Genomic DNA, 17,715 nt, shown 5'->3' with positions numbered 1-17,715 from the left:
CCACTGAATATGAGTAGAAAAGAACTGACTTAAATTGTAAATAAATGAATCGCTGAATCGAACGTCCGATTAATTGAAACTTTATGTTCAAAAGAATCGGTTCTAGAAATTGAATCGATCTTCACTACAGAGAATGTGTGTGTGCACGACAAAGGGTTAGTTTACTCAGATTGTGGAGATTTAAAATATATAGATTTAATGCAATTTATTAGATTTTTGTCAAAGTATTGAGCATTGAATGGTCTAAAAACACTATTATAAAATTACGTCATCCTTAATTTATTTGCACCTACCAATCACCAGTCTTACTCCACAGTAAATTTAACCACATCAGACCATGAGAGTTCTGATAGTTTATTAATTTCATTATAAATATAATATATACATGGTAACATTAAAGTCTTCCTAATGGGAGACAACAGAAAGGCATCGAGGCATTGTTTTTGATATTTAAGTAGACCACCACAAAATCCACTCCCACCAAACCCATATGAGAAATGTCAACCCAGAACAAAAGTTAATCTACGTTAACTTGATCTGAGACTTTGAGGTGTGAGGCAACGTCAAATAAGACAGTGCTGAAGACGTACAGAGCCTGCAGTTAACTTCTGCTCTCTGTGATTCAACTTGAGAGACAACACAACGTTCGACAGGCCATGTACAATCAAATGGCCGATTAATGCTGCTGCAACAATTCAGCACAATCGATTCAGAAGCAGACAATTTATGTATGAATAATGTTATCCCAAGGGACTAGATGGAGAAAGACACTATCCCACTGCAGAGTGTTCCATTTAAATAAGCATGAGTCTGAAAGCCTGAGCACCGTCACCTAATCAATCACCCAACACACCTAAAGCCACATTCAGTGATAAAATTAGCCCCTTTAGTACACCATAATAACAATAGTAACATAGTAACAGTGTTCCTCAAACGTGTACACAATGTTATGACACTTCATAAGCAAATTCCTAAAGTCCTTACAGGTTAAAAGTCCCACACGAGAGCTTTACAGTCTACCAGACTGCAGCACAAAAGGTCACAAATCGTTTATGCACCAACACGACTGAAGGAGGGTTCCATCTACTACAGGTAAAGAGAAAAAATGCAAGTGTAATGTTTGATTTGTCCACTGTTTTAAAAAATTGGGAGCTTATGGAGCATAGATTGTGTCCGGACCATCACTGATGATGGCCTAAAGCCTAGGAATGCAGTAGCACTGGTTAAACCATAATTAAAAGTCAGCTTTATTACTGTAATTAACAAGCTGCAAAAATCAGTAAAGCTGTTGATCCTCCTTTCAAGGGAAATTCTACCGATTTGTCAAAATGTCTGCATAATTAAATGGTCAAGATGTATACAAAGTCATTTAAAGTTGTTTGATATGAAATGTGCCATTCTAGAGAAACTTACAGAGCCAGAATTGATAATGATAGGAACCAGACATCTGAAGGGTTTGATGCTTTTAAAAGCTACCTCAAAGAATGCTATGACATTAAATGGTTACCAATGTTGTCTGATGCCTGAGGCATTGTTTTATAATGATTTTACCAATTAATTTTGGCCTCAAATGTATTTTTAAAAGCAGAGAGGTATATGCAAGGTACTGTAAGGCAAAATAGTTACCATTACTAACATTACACATAAAAACTCAAACACATTTAAGTTCACTTGTCAATTTGGATAGCAAATAAAATGGTTACAGTTTTGTTCAAGATGTCACAATCTCTTGTTCCCATCACCACCACTGTAAAGAAATTTGACTTGGCAAGCTTGTCTACAATGAACCATTTCACATTAAGATGCACTGATGTAGCTTACATCTTGAGGATTGAATTATACAGAAATTGTTAAAAATTGGCAGAATTCCCCCTGTAAGCGTGGAGAACAAAATGAGGGATGTCTCAGAGAGGTACGTAATCTAGGAATCTTACACTGGAGCTGAAACAAATGTTTAATTACACTGATTACAAAATGGAGCTCCAGATTACCACAGATTTAGACATATTTTATGTACACTGAGAATATTCCTTTTTTCTTTAAGAAACAAATATATTTCTGTGAGAATCATGGAATTCCACCTCCTTCAGCTCTCCTTGGCTTAAAGAAATATTAGCCTAAATACACTACAGCATGACAAGTAGGTTAAATCATCTCAAATCAGCATCAAATTATGAAAGGCCACACTTTATCAACCTTAATTTACAAACTCACATTCCACTCAAACACTCATTAGGAAACATGACCCAAAAATGTAAAAGGAACAAAAGAGCATATCTCAGGATTCAATGTACACATCATATCATATCACAAATCATTTTTCTTTAAGTGGTAAAGAAATTAAAAAATGTAAAAATAGAAACTGTTGGCAATTGTTCTTACGCCTTGTGTGATTTGACACATTTGGAGTAAAGAATGACCTTTAAAAGTATTGACCTAAGACATGTCCTAATACTTTTCTATGTTGACCTATAACTGAAAAAAAAACTGCAACATTTCCTTATTTCCTTTTACAGTGCTTTAGAAGCTTATGACATAATATTTCACTCCCGCCTTAATCCCTGTTTTGGTCATTTTGGATTGACCGTAGTTGTTTTACGTTTTGGCTTCCCAGGGGTAAAGACAAAAAAAACATTAAGTGAGGAAAAGACTGGATTTCCAAAAGGCTAGACACAACTTGGTAAGGCTACTCCACATAGAACATTCCGTTTAAGTACAGGATTTACAGCTGGCAGGAAGGATAAATGGCACATTTAACAACAAGGTATAAAAAAAGCAATCAGTTCTAGAAATTTAAGTACAAAATCTTTTTCATGTAACATAGTTAGATATCTTTCTATACACAAATCACTTGCTATAGATCTTCCGACCTCTTTCAAGTAATGATCATTGTGAGGATCGTGTTAAGGAGGATTTATCAGCATGGCCACCACTAGCTAATAATATATGTACACAAATCTCTGGAAAAATACTAGATTTATCTGTAGGTTTAAACTTTTCTAATTCAAGCAAAGCAATGTGGTCTCTTCATGGTAAATACTACCCTATCAGAGACATTTGTTTTGTGCACAGGTTATACAACTTACTTCTTATTCTGATAGGCAAACATATTGTGGCTCTTAAAGTTTTAAATAATCTAAACATAATCAGTGGAATAAGATGAGTAACTATTTATCTTGATTGATTTTGATGACATTCAGTAAGACATAGTAATTACAACATAATAACGTGACATGATTAGTATTCTCATGGTCGTTTTATACACATTCAGCAGTTACAAAGCCGTTATTAATGACTTTATAACTGGCTGTCTGGTTTGTTATGACAAATGGTACGCAGCTTTAGAGTTACTGAAAACCTTAAATGCTGTTATAACAGCTTGTGACTAAACATGCTCAAACTGACCTAAACGTCTGTATTCCTCAAAAAGAGTCATTAGTAATGCATCTACACACAGTACTGTGCACCCTGCATTTATTTCATTTCCAGTCAAAATGGCCATTAAGTACAAGTAATTAATTTTTAGGAGATATATCTGAGGAGATATAAGATAATCCACTTCCATACAGGGACAATCAAAGGAAAATAAGTGAAAGTTTCCAAAACTAGAAGACCTGATTGACCAATTAATTGCAACCAACCTTTAAAACTGAATTTCAGAGGTATGGAAAAATCTCCCTATAGATTTCTTTAAAAAACTCCCAAAATAAATGGAAGCTGTATTTAAGGAAAAGGAGTGGATGCACGAAATACTGAAAAATATGACATTAAATTTAGTGTTTTCTACTTTTTCTTTTTACTTTGACCCTGAAAATGAATAATTCCTACTTAATTGTCATTTTGACTGGAAATTAAATAAACCGTTGCACAGTATTGTATATGTCTGGGCACCTAAAAAACTAGTAAAGCTATGAAAAAAAAAAATTAAATTAAAACGTAACTGACCAGCCATGCTTAGCTATGTGTAGCAATTCAAGACAAAAACATCTCTTTATACAACTGAGCCTGCAAAAGTCTTTCCTAAGCATTAACCTAAGCTATGAATTGTTTTTCACTGTCTTTTTAGTTTCGAGTACAGCTAAGACCACTAGTTCCTACCATGATGCACAGATGGCTAAATCAAATTCCAGCCTAGACCACAAGTAACAAGTTTCACTTTGTCTTTTTCATGTTTGGTTGTTTTTACAGCACCTATGAATAGGTAGAACAGCCAGAACGTTAGTGATGGAGAAAGTGGTTGTGCAAAAAAAGCGCTTCCTTAATGATTGATACTTGCTTCGGATGTGGATGTGTGTGTATGTCCTGTGTGTAACCATGAGGCAAAACGTATTGTAACATGTAACAGAAAAGTGTGTGATTAGAAGGCATAGGCCAAAAGGCTTTGTATGGAGTGTATGTGGAGTGTAAAGTGTAGTTTGTGAAGTGTATTGTGTAAATAATGGAGTGCAAAGTGCACAATGTGGAGTGTATGTGTGAGCAAAATGTTTCTTCTGCATGTACTGCATAAGTAAGGCGGACCTAGGAAAAGACTGCATATGCGACTGCTATGTCCGTTCAGACACCAGCGACAGGTGAAGACACTAAGTTCCAGCCCTCTTTCAGAACGAGCCATGATGTCCTTACAAAGAGACCTATAGTGTTTGGGGGAGAAAAAAAGAGGCAGATTGCTCCCCTTTGCTTGAAGTTTGTGTAGACAGGCCCAGTCCCACAGTTTACCAACCGACAGAGCTTGTTAGCAATGAGACCAGCCAGTCTGCAGAGATGTGTGAGCAGTTTTAAAAAAAAACCCAACAAACCCCCCCCCCAAAACAAAGGCATCCATTTGAACTGGAGCTCACTTCTGTTCAAGTATTTCAATTTGGATTTTTCCATTTTTTGCGCTTTGAGAAAGTTATATACATTTTTGTTGCAGGGTCAAGTTTTTCAACAGGGCTTTTTTTTGGACGCTTTATACCCCTAAGGGGGTAAAATGGCTTCATGGTTTCTCTGTGCAGGAAAAGGGTGAAAACGGGTAAATATAAAACAGATTGGAGAGCAAACCGCTGTTGCTGGATAAGAAGTGCGGAGCAGTATTGCTTTCAAACCTTCTGTTAATTTTTCTCTCTTCCTTTCATCTCTCTGTGGGCTTGGAGCTTTTCTGTTGTTTATTGGTGTTCACTCAGTCCCCAGCAAGGGTGGCAAGTTCTTATCTCCTCCACTGCTCAGGGAGACAGATGGGAGCTAAATGAAGAGGAGATGGAGGCTGGTCCCCTGTGCAGAGGTGTGAGGTAGGAGAGGGGTCTGGCACCAGTTAGAGAGAGGTTACTGGGTTTTCTGAGCCCATTTCAGATCATCCGATCTGGGTTTCTCTCCTGTCAGGCCCTGGATGATGTCCTCCAGATTCCTCCAGAAACCAAACTTCTCCAGTGGATAGTTTAACCAGCCTGCACATACACACAAACAACATAATTTAAGGGACAACCCAACAGTGTGGTTTACATCATAAGGCTGAATTTTTTTAAATTCTGATTCTTTTTGTTCATGACAAGTCAGTCATGGACAATTCCACCCATTCACTAGGTCACCCATCACTGTGTGTGTGGTACTAACCGATGCTACCGAGCTGGAAGGGTGAAAGCACATGAAATGTCACAGAATCTTTCCAAAGTGCCACTAATGCATAGTAATTGGACAGCTCAACACACTTGGAGCAGAATGCCAACTGCCACTTCTGTTACACCAGCTAACAGACATCCGAATTGGCTTGTTTAAAAATGAATCGTTTTTCATTGAAACTGCAATTTGAAGTAGTGCAATTTTTAATTTTAGCTTCTATTAGCTTAGCTTACATAATTATTGTCTTTTTAACCCAATAACGCAGAGCTTGTGAACAGTGTCTGTGTCTGTAGATAAATTGACCTATCAGAAGCAACCAAACACACAAGTACTGTTTACAAGACCACACAACAACAACAAACTGACAGTGTGACACACTATGTTCAACGTTCAGGCCACAAGCAAGAAAAAGCGGATTTACTGGTCTTCTTGGCCAAAATAACAGGCCTAGACCTTCATTTATAGAAAATAATTGCCTTTAAATTGCACTTACAACAAAAAATAACTCAATTAGATATTTTCCTCAAATTATTCAGCTCTACTTGCAAACAGTGAGTGAAGGTGCAAGGAGGAGGGCCATCCTACCCACTCAGAGAGAGCAAGGCCAACTATGCTGTCTTGGACAGCATCACCAGGGACCAAACTCACATTCGATGATAAGGCCAATGCTTAGATGGCTGCAAAACTCAGAAATCATTTTTTTTCATTCAAATTTGATCCTTTAACCATTATATTTCACATTCGTGTCTAAGATGCTGTTTACACTTTGCATGTTTTTTGTGACTGCAATTGACCACATGAAAAGCCAGGTGTAAACACACTCAGGAATTTCGGAGGTGGTCAGAGACGGATCTTGACCACATTAAACTTAAGTTTAATTACATAACCTCTCTTATGTAACTTAGAAACCATGTTTTCAGTAGTTTACCGGAAGTAAAACTGAAATAACGTATGTACTGATGTAAGCACAGTAAAGTAAATTCAGATCTCATCTGGTCACACCATGTACGCATTTCAGTGAAGTGTTATGCTCTGCTGTTTGGGTGTTTGACTGGGATGTAAAAAGTGTAATGGAATCCAAACAAAGTACATACAGACATGACCTAGGCATAAAACACATGTTAATGCAAGGTGCAAGCAAGCTATAAGTGAACTGAATTTTTAAATCTGTCTAAAAATGTCCACATGGGAAGATGCAGCACAACAGTGATATCTGCATGCAGTGAAGAGTGATGTTTAACAAAAAATACAAACAAACATGAATTTCTGTCATGCAATCTAGGATGACATATAAAAGTGGTTCAAATCTGATTTGAAAAGGTCTGTTTCACATTTACAGATCTATGCCACTTCAACCCTGTGATGTAAACACAGTCTAAAGCTACATCGTTTGCAAGGCAGAATGAAACTGTGAGGATGCATAGGTGTGCAAGTGTTATGTACCTGTGGTAATGCAGAAGTAGGTCTCATGAGGTGATACGTGGTGAACTCGGTGGTGTTTGCGAGGGAGGATGATGTGGCAGTCCTGGAGTAACGTGACCCAGCGTGGCAGGCCAAAATAAGTATGAGACCACTTATGGATCTGATTAGTCAACGTCACAAAGATGGCCAGCGCATACACATAGCAGTACCAGGGGTAGATATGATAAATCTCCACTGGAAAGAGTGAGAGATAGATGAAAACATTAGGAGTTAATTCAAGTAAGTCTCTGATTAAAATGTCACAAGTTAAGAAATATGTTCTTTTCAACAAACACTTAAAAGTTATAGTTTTAGCCAGTTAAAAAAAGGATGTTGTAATTTCATTGGAATCACTTCTCACTGTTCTACTGAAAGTGTGGATTCTAATCTTTCCATCTAAAGCAAATGTTTTAATTAGATACAGAATATATTTAGGATAAACCTACTGTTGTGCATACCAAACCAAACTGAAAAAGTCAAAAGTGCACACTTAAACCTGTTGATGCATAATGTCAACTGAATAAATGTAATTATGTAATTAATGATGTAATTACACTTAAATAGTATAGCAATATGACAGTGAATGACAAGGCTTGGAACAGGTGTCTCACGGTTGCTCTGCTGTCTTACCTGGTGTTAGCGTGTGAAAGTTGAAGGCCATGTTGGCCAGAGGGACGATAGTCAGCATACAGTTATCACCATTTGTCTCAATGAAATCGTGCCGCGTGATAGCTGTGGGATCAATGTGGTGTTCCCTAAATGGCCGGATAAATGCCTTGGGGAGGAGAGGAAAGGCAGTGTCAGCACACAGAGACCTGCAAACCTGCTCCCCAAAGCCCACACAGCATCTCACTAACACAAACACTAGACCGTCTCTCTCCACTCCTCCAGCCAAAGGCTCAGCACTAAGATTAACTGTATGAACTGAGAATTTAGCAGTTGTTGTTTTATTTTTTAAAAGCTTAGTTTACAGCTGTCATTACATTTCCCATGTGCGATCCTAGCAATGTAGAGGTGAGTTGATAATGTGGGGGGAGAAAAGTAAAGTCATGTCAGTGCAAACCATACCTTTCCAAAGATGGGCAGATCCACAGATCCCCATGTGTCAGCCCCCCAGTGGACCAGTCCAGATGCAAAGTCTGCAGTTAAGATTCCGCCCACTGTGTGCACACAATGCATAAATACTGAAATTAATACAGATACACATGAATGCAATAAATAAATAAATAAATAAATAAATAAATACATGAAAATAACATCCAATCACAAGGATCTTTTTGATAAAAGCACCTGATCCTCAATCTTTTATATAAGAGCATCCCTTTAAGAGAGGTTGATCTAATGTCCATTTATGACAGACTGCTGTTTTGTCTATATTTAAAATGGCTATAAATAGGATAAGTTTAATCAGATTCTTTTTATATACACATAATTTTAACACTGTTGTGAATTTAGTCCAGCTGTACAAACGCACAGCAGTAAAACATTTACACATCATATAAATAGAACTACTGCATATTTCATCAATGCAAAATTATGTCAAAAATGCACAACCTTAACTCCCACCAAACAAATCTCTCATACTATGAAGACAGCTGAGGCTCTGACTGAAAACTCTAAATATAAACCCAACTCGAGTTTCAGTCTGCTTGCTTATATGCACACACACATTTGCTGAGTCATAGCTGGTCATCAATACAGAACAGACTAGCTGTTTGTTTGTCCATTGTGTGTGTGTGTGTGTGTGTGGTACTAACCGATTCCCAGGAGGATGTACCAGACATGGCCCAGGTGGAAGTAGGCGAGGAGGTAAAAGAAATTAAAGGCCATGAGCGTAAAACAGAGAACAACACTGATCCATTCCTGACACCTCTTACCTAATAGGAGGAGAGAGAGAAAGAGAGAAGAAAGTAAAACAGTTATCTCTGTATCACAAAGTCAGCAAAATTGATCCATTCTCCCGCAACAATCGTGTTGTTTTGAATCAGCTGTTGCTAGGGTTGGACAGGCTTTACAGAGTGCTAGCAAAAATTTCACTCAGCCTGAAGAGAAATTGTAGCACACAACTCAGTTTTTTTGCCAAAATACCTACGTTTGTGCAAAAAAAATCACTGTTAGGACAGATCAGGTATATATTTTTTTTTGTCATATAATCAAACTAACTTTGGCATGGCCACAAACTTGCCACTGCCATTGTACAACATTGTCTGGTTCAGTAGCGTAGCATTGCATTTTATACTGGAAACTAGTGATGGCACAATCATTTTATTTCCTGGTACCAAGATTAGTGGTATAATGGTTCGGTGCCAAATTATCCCCAACATTTTACTGTGTTTAAGCAATAACAAAGGCAATAGGTTGCGTATAGCTGCAAGCAGCAATCTGGTGGGTTCAAGAACACATCAGCACTATGAGCCCTTAAGCAGTTTGATCCAACAATGCCTAACAAGCCCTAATGCAATCTGGGCCTTATTTACAGAGAGTTGAAAAATGCACGGAAGTCAGAATTTATCAAAAGGCCTTAAAATGCCATAATTGTTGAGATGTGGTCTTTAAATATGATGCATGCTTAATTTCATATGTACTGATGTACTGAGCTTTGCAGAACATAGCAAAGACTGTCAACACAGATGTCAAAAATACATGACTAATGTTCAAATTTCTGACATACTTGTTTTTGCAAAGTGGTTTCATTCCCAAAGTTTAATTTTTTGATATGCATGCCATAATGAGGCCAGTGCTCCCATAAGGGGCCTTCTTGGCATAAAGGAGCTAATTGAAAGGGAGTCAGAATTTGTCAAAAGGTCTCCATATGTTATGATTACTGATCAGGAGCCTGCAACAAAGAGGTTCATTGAGTTTTGTTCAGATTGTCCTTTTGACCTTTGTATAATAGGCTGCAGTCTTTGTATGAATTAGTCAAAATACCAGACAAGGAGTCCAATTTCTGAAATAACATGCAATTACAAAGTTATTCAGGGCACAGAACTGAATCAAATGACACTAACTGTTTATCTGTAGACTGCAAAATAAAACATTGTAATAACATTCTATTGAGTTTTAAGGCCCTTAAGGAAAATTTGGACCAAAATTTAAACACTTCATTAGAGTCTGTATACTTGTGTTTCAAATTTTGAAATGATCAGACCAACTCCTGATGAGTTATTGCAATTTAAGTTAGAAATGCCACAGCCACAATAATTAATTGATAAAGAAAGATTATGACGAGTAAAAAAAGGCAAAAAAGTTTCAGTAATTATTTACCTAGGCCATGGAGTATTTCAAGACCAATTTTAAACAGCTGGGATCAAAACCCAGTAACTAGTTCGAAAAGTATAATTTTTAAAGGGTTATCAATAGCAAAACATTTGTAGCCAAATTATTTGAAACTTCACTGGTTGTTAGAAAATGCCTACAAAGACTCACCACTCAAGTTTCATGATGATTGGTTAATGTTAAATCTGTCAAATGCCTGCTGAAAGCTAACTGGCTGATGGTGGCCATAAATCTGACTGCATCAAGTTGTCCTTGAATATTCACTTAGTTAGTTAGTCTGTCTCAGAGATGTGCCTGCAAAATTCCAGCTTGATAGGGTGTACGGCTGCTAAGAAACAGCATTCTCGAGTTATACAATTTTAAAGTAATTATGAATTATTCCAGTTAATTAGAATATGGCAGTCATATTGCTTACAAAAGTCAACATGTTTATCATAATTATTGAGGTTCAGGATCTTGAGATTATTTTATAGCAGTTACATGAGGATTGACCTAGGACTAGTTTGCAAAAGTAGCTTTTGCATATTATGCAAAAGGCGGAGCTAAATTGTCCAAATTGCTAATTAGTTTGTCTTGAGCCAAGGAATCGGGGAATAAATATTCTGTCTCTAAAAATTTTGCTATAGAAGTTATGAGGCAAAATACATTTGGCGTTACTTCACTTGATGTTTGATACCTCTACCTCTTGATATTTACATTTTTATTCCAGTTGATGTTTTGTTCTACTTGCTGATGTTTCCATTTATTTGACCTGTTTTTGTTTTTACAATGTCTTGCAATAATTTTGTAAAAGAGGAACTTTTATTTAGTAACTCTGAACAAAAGACTGCTACATTTCCTTATTAGTTCAAATAGGATTTTAGACAATGTTCTATAAAGGTCATCCAACCTAGAGATAGTTGCTGCAAAATTAAGTGCTTGTGTTTAGAGCACTATGTCTATTTTCCTATTGCAAAATATATCATGAATAGTGGAGGGAGACAGAGACAGAGAGAGAGAGAGGGAGACTTACTCACACCCAAAAGCCAGCTTAAATGTCCTTCCTTTGTGTTTGCATCAGCATATTTCGCTAACAAGTTTACATACAAACACGTGCCTCATATTCATGTAAGCATAGCTCTTCATGAGTGTGAGGAAAGGGCGTGTGCTATGCGTGTGTGTGTGTGTGTCTGATGGGCCAATAACTTGCCCTCAGACTCTATAATTAAATTTCTGTGGCATTTCTTTCCTTTTCCCCACTCAGATCACTAAATAAGAGGGTTATTTGCATCTACTGTAGATGTACAAAGAGCCATTCACAACCAAACAGCGAAAACACTCTGAGGTCACTGTGTGTGTGTCCCACTGGTGCTCTCAAGCCAACTGAGAGTATATTAATCAATACATTAATCAAATGTCATACATCAACCATGTCTTTGTTGATTGACTGCATCTGGGGTAACTGATAAAATGTGTTAATTCGATTTTTTTACTAATACATAATGTTTAACCAATGCTTTTGGTTGAAAAGGCTAATATAATTTCTGATAAGTAATTTTACATTCAATTTGAGCATCGTTTATGAATTGTATGCATGAGAGCACAAAAGTGAAGCTTGTACCGGGTTTTTTGGAGTCGACTCTCGACTCCTACCGCTGGAGTCAATGGAGCTGACTTCTCGACTCCACTTAATTTTAATCAATAGCGCCAGAGCTGTTGATAAAGGGATACAGCAGATAATAAACCATCCTAAATGTAGTTTACTGCATTATCACAACTAGGATATTCAGTCACATGACACTGTGCTACGTTAGGCTACAAAAGCCTCTCTTTTTAAAGGTCATGTTAAGCGTAGCCTCAAACTATAACCTACAAATGTGTTTATTAGCTGTTAGCCTATGCCGTTTACTTGTTAGTCCCATGACAAAAAAGCTTAACATGTGTACGCTACCGTCTTTATGTTTATTGTTTTTTAAACTAAAGCTAGTGCCAGTTAAGCCCCATATGTTTGTTAACTGGGGCTACCAATATGTGGTAAATGTAAGCAGATCACGTTACTAACATATCTATTATGTCAGGCTTTCCTTTTTTGTCATTCATTATAAAATGCAGAGCTATATATGACGTCTTTATGCATCACGTTTGTGATTATAGGTTTATTGGTTGATGCTTAATCACAGATATAATTGTCAGTTATCAGTCAAAGGAATTTGCCATAATTCATGCTCCTATTCAAAGGAAAAGAATGAAAAACAAAGCTTTTGCCCTTGCATTCCAGGGTTGGAAACACATTGCTTCTCACTACCTCCAGGCATACACCTTTGCATGACAACTCACATCTTCTGCATCAGGACGCCTGGCAACCGAACATACAACAAAACAGGCTTATGAAAGATTATGCTGCTTAAGTGGTGGTTTGATGTTTCACCTTCAGACAGTGCTGTTGAACAGCCAAGATATGTTTGCTTCGTCAGGTTTGCACTGTAGCTATGAAGCTAATATGGCTAAGGTGTGGAAGCTTATAACCACATCAAAGAGCACTTTGTAAACTGCATCATCACACACTTGCCCCAAACTGTGTTGAGCTGTTAGGTAATCCCAAACAGACTAAAAAAATTGGAAATTCACACGTCAACATAGCTAATGGTTTCAGGTTTGTGACATGCTTCATTCCACTTTTATAGATAAAAGTATGACATACAGTGTCAGAAACCATTTGAGATTACTTAACAAACTGAGGCAAGTGTAAGGATATATGCATGCTGTTTGAACAATGCTAAATGGTGGTGTTTATGCTTGTATTTGCTAGTGAGCTGTCTTAGCCTTTTAACTCCAGTGCAAAACTAAAGAAGCAAACTTTGGTCACCAAAGATATATTGGCTAACTCGCTACTTTTGAGATTAGAGAGGCACCGGAATAAGGCCATTTAAATTTTTTGACTGAAAATGGTCAAAAATGGCACTTCCAGTTTTCAGTGCATTCCTAATCCCAAGTATAGCCAGTCAGACAAGATATAAGAGCTCATGAACAGCTTAAAAGACCTTGCCTTTGAATGTTAATGAAAATGAGAAACTACTGGCACTTAAACACAGTATCGATATCGCTAATGGGGATGCCGATACCTATGACTGACACCACGAAGGAATTTATGACGCATGCACACGCGCCAGAAGACAGAACTTCACAACACGGCGTAATGATAGCCTTAGCTCAATTTAGCCTTTAGCATAGCTGCCTGCTAGCCGGGCCTCTTCGTGAACCTCTGCCGGTCAGATGTATGACTCACGTCTTGCCGTTTCAACCAAGCTAGAAAAGCGCTTAAAATCACTGATACTGACAGCGTGAATGACAGTGATATTTACTGAACTGACACTCAGAGATGCAGCACGAGTGAACAAGACACACATGTGAGACAAATGACTTGAAAAATCTGGATGTGAAACAACATTAAGCTCTGTTTTTCAGTCAGAGAAGCTGCTGTGTGCTGATGTGTAAACACCACAGGTTAATCTGTGTACGGTTTAGTTCTGTTTTTAACTGTTTTGCACAGTAAAGAAATTTTACATTTTACAAGTTGTTAGAAGCAGAAAGTCGGCGCGAGCATGCCAACGCCATCTGTAGACTTAGTTTCTGATATGATGAGAGAAATTCACAAACGACAGAGCCAATGCACAAACTGTAACTAAAAATGAAATTCAATACCTTAAGTGACAAACCATTCTCTGTTGTCATGGTCAATGGATTTTGTGGTACATACAGTGGCCAACATACTGTAATACTTTTAGAAAGTTTATTTTATGTAAACAGTTTTATTTACTGACATTTTTTTCAGTTTCAGCCAAGTGTGAATATCTCAGCCTGTTGTGCTGTATAAGGGCTGAAGTTAAATTTTGCAGATTTTTTCCCCTGATAACACTGGTCTAATGTTTCAAGGATGTGTTCCACTTGGAAGAGAGCATATGCTGCATTACTATGTATGAGGAAGAATGAGTAATGTGTATCTGCCAAAAAAAAAAACAAAGATTTTCCACAAATAAAGATGGCACGATATCACTTTTTCCGTTTCGATAATGATACCGATATAGAAACCTTCAGTAAAGGCTGATTTTATTTATTTCTTTATTTACTTACTCACTCACTCACTCACTCACTTAAAACTACTAAATTTCCACAGCTGTGACATTACATTCTCTGCACACAAAAGAATGTAATGTAAATGTAGTTACATCTGATAACTAGTTGGGCCTGTCACATTATTGCCTGATCGCAATTGTTTGAGCTGATAACAATTATTTTACCTGATTGCAGTCATTTTCCACAGCTGTTAGCCTTCACAGTTGTATGTTTTTACATTGCAGCAAACAAAACATAAATTAGGTTCATGCTCATCATTTGTGATACAAATGCATGTAAATAAAAGAGAGTAGAAAATGTATTTCTTGAGATGCATTGTGGGTCTTACAAAAACCAAAAAAGTTCTATCTTCTGACTAATAGTAGACCACCTTCAGGAGGCAGCTGTGAGTACTGTTTGTTTATTTGTGTTTGTCTTCATTTGGGAGCTACTAAGTATCAACAGCTGTCTGAAACAGAAGTTCTTAGGACTGAAGTGCTTTTGAGTACTAAACAATGCATTGTAACCAGTAATTCATAAAGACGTACACAGTGGCAGGCTAGCACAGAGAAGCTTGGCCTACTTCATGGGACTACAGCTAAGCTCCACACTTCATACCTCAGCTACGTAGTCACAGTGCTTGCTTTGTCTTGTCCAGTAATTTACATATAATATTAATATTATTATTATTTCATTTATACACTGTTTACTCTCAGTAGTAATCTTAGTCCACCATACAACCTCAGTGCTGTACTCTTATACTGCAACTGAGCGCCAGTTACTCCTCTACAAATGGATTACTCTTTTTCGTTTGTCATATGTTTAGGACAAAGACGTCTATTCATTAGATGCCACACTGCACAGATGCCAAAGTTTAAACTGAACCACTTTCTTCATCATCACTGACACTACTGCATAGGACAGGAACTTAAGTCACCTGGTGCAAGATGTGTGCTGCAATACCACAGAACGTAGCTTGTTCAGCATTGATTTGATCAATGTGGCTTTGCATCAGTTAAAAAGAAGGAAGGGCCAGCATGAAAAACAATGCTAATGAAGTGCTTGTAAAACAAGTTTGTAGTTCCCCATCAACAGACTTCATGTAAAAGTACCTGATACTGGCAGCGACCAGTGATTCTTGAAGAAGACCAGTGAGCACAGGACTGTTAAATATATGAACTACAAGCATTCGTATGTTATTGGTTGGTTATTCACTGTACTATACATTACACACATACACCTGGTCACTGAACACCTGCATGGTAAAGTATGGTCCATACTGGTCAATCTGCTCGAATCTATTCTACAAAACTACCAAAAGTTACAGAACCAAAATAGTACACAACAGTGTTGACAGCAAATTAGGTGCAGATGTTCAAAGCGTTTAATGCCTCTAAAACACACCTGTCAAAGTTATTACATTAAAAGTAGTTACAAATACATTGCCTGATGTCTAATGTGTTGTTTTATGGGAAATTTGAGATCAGGTGTTGGCCTAAAACTTTTTTCTTAAAAACATACTTTCATGGTGTAGAGGTTTAGCAGGCTGGTGTACGGAAAAATCGAACCCAAATAATACACATAATAATAATAATAATAATAATAATAATAATAAAGTATTCTTAAAAATAATTAAAATAATGACAATAATAAAGTAATAGTAATGTAATAATAATAAATATAATAATTAAATTGTAAAGTAATCTGAATTGGTAAGTTTCTCTACAATGAACAATTTCACATCAAACCACTCTGCATGACTTCTCCAGGTCGAAGTTATGCAAAAAAATTTGAAAAATCGGTTGTATTGGCCTTTAAACGCCTTCTGGAGCTCCACATCCTCACACGTACCAATATCGACATGTCCTGTTTGTGGTTAAACTCTGGTTAAAAGTAGGTCATTTCATCATTTGTACTGTGCTCCCTACATCTTACTGGCATTAGTCTATACGGAAGCTTAATTAATGTCAGCGGACAGTATTTTCGTGGTTCCCTTTTCATTTCTAACATATTCCAACTCGCCTGTCATTAAAACCTGTCCAGGTCAGTAGACTGGGCTGAAAAAAAAACTGAACTCATAGAAACAGGCTGCACAGATCCTTATGACTTATACCTGCGCATCATCTCATACCAGTCTTAGCAAAAACAACAGATTTTCCAAAAAAGCACAAAGCTGCTTTAGAAGCTGTGTTACGAAAGACATTTTCCACCAAAGATACTGAGTGATGTGGACACTGGAAACATACTCGACCCGCCCAGAATGATCATACGCGGGTGACATTTACTGTGGTTATGGCTGCACGCCCGCATTACTCAATTCTGGCTCAAACATGAACATAATTGAATATCACTATCTCCAGCATTCATTCACAAAGCCACATTTCACTCTGCTATCCCAGTTAATCGTTGTCTGTGTCGTGCTGTGCTCTAACTACAGACTAAAATAATGTGAACTCACTACAAACACACTGTGGTTTCAGCGGCACCATATGCGGTCTCCATTCTCTCACCGCCCGTTGTGTTTATTACAAAGTGAACGCTCAAAGTTTTGCTGTGCCATTTTTTGTCTCCGGCCGAAACTCGTGACCCATAATGCTAGCGAGCTAGCTCATTTTGAGCGGCTCCAACCCCGCTAGCAGCAGCAGCAGCAGCAGCAGGATGACAACCGGCTAGCAGGCAGGCTAAGCGGCGCCAGGCGGAGCCCGAATTCCACAGACACGCGCTCTCACCTGGGGAATATAACTTGGCGAGCTCTTGCGCCCCGGCGTGCTGGGGGCCCCACCTAGCCGAAGAGCGGACCGCGCCGTTCGGCTCGGTTTTCTGAAAGTCCTCCCCGGCTCCGTTTTCGTTCGGGATGCTCGCCATGTTCACTCCGGGTTCAGCCCTCTCCTCTCTCCGCTCACACACACACAGCCAGCCACACACGGCCACGCCTTCAACCACAGACCACGCCTCTTTGCAATCACGTTTACTGTTTAGCCAATCACCAACGAGACAAAACTTTCATGACAGGTCAGTGAGCCAATGAGATCGCAGAGAGAGCCCACGCACTTCCTGACCCCACCCGTCTGCGACCAATCAGAAAACAGCTTTAGGTGACTATGATTTATCCTGCGATAAGGGTGTAGCCCACTACACTCCAGCGCCTTTTCAAAATATAAAACCAGTTCTACTTAGAAAGAACCTGGAGAAGACATGAAGGTGCTACAGGTGGAGTGATGTGGAGCTACAAGGGTAATATAACAGATGTCACCCAGTGTCATAGACGTCCATTACATTTTTAGCTAACGT

At 38.0% G+C, this 17,715-nt stretch overlaps 1 protein-coding gene across 1 annotated transcript; it reads right to left on the bottom strand.

Moving 5' to 3' along the window:
- Nucleotides 1-2,285: 2,285 nt before the first annotated feature.
- On the bottom strand, nt 2,286-17,321 carry peds1 (plasmanylethanolamine desaturase 1). Its single transcript, XM_036578746.1, has 6 exons — nt 17,154-17,321; nt 8,814-8,933; nt 8,125-8,216; nt 7,687-7,831; nt 7,039-7,251; nt 2,286-5,423 (listed from the first exon to the last, which is right to left on the bottom strand). Exons 1-6 carry the CDS (start codon nt 17,287-17,289, stop codon nt 5,302-5,304), a joined length of 828 nt encoding a protein of 275 aa, XP_036434639.1. The 5' UTR covers nt 17,290-17,321; the 3' UTR covers nt 2,286-5,301.
- Between the last annotated feature and the right edge of the window lie 394 nt (nt 17,322-17,715).

This window comes from Colossoma macropomum, unplaced genomic scaffold, assembly GCF_904425465.1.
Source record: "Colossoma macropomum unplaced genomic scaffold, Colossoma_macropomum, whole genome shotgun sequence".
Classification (NCBI taxonomy): Eukaryota; Metazoa; Chordata; class Actinopteri; order Characiformes; family Serrasalmidae; genus Colossoma; species Colossoma macropomum.
Note: the sequence above shows the minus strand (reverse complement) of the source record. Positions and strands in the feature narration are given on the sequence as shown.

What these genes read in the sequence shown, in the direction of transcription:
- peds1 (XM_036578746.1), bottom strand. Translation starts at nt 17,289, where the DNA reads ATGGCGAGCATCCCGAACGAAAACGGAGCCGGGGAGGACTTTCAGAAA. An exon ending in CGCCAAGTTATATTCCCCAG is followed by an intron (nt 8,934 to 17,153) that starts GTGAGAGCGCGT and finishes TCCTCCTATTAG; the next exon opens with GTAAGAGGTGTCAGGAATGG. An exon ending in ATCTGCCCATCTTTGGAAAG is followed by an intron (nt 7,832 to 8,124) that starts GTATGGTTTGCA and finishes CTCCTCCCCAAG; the next exon opens with GCATTTATCCGGCCATTTAG.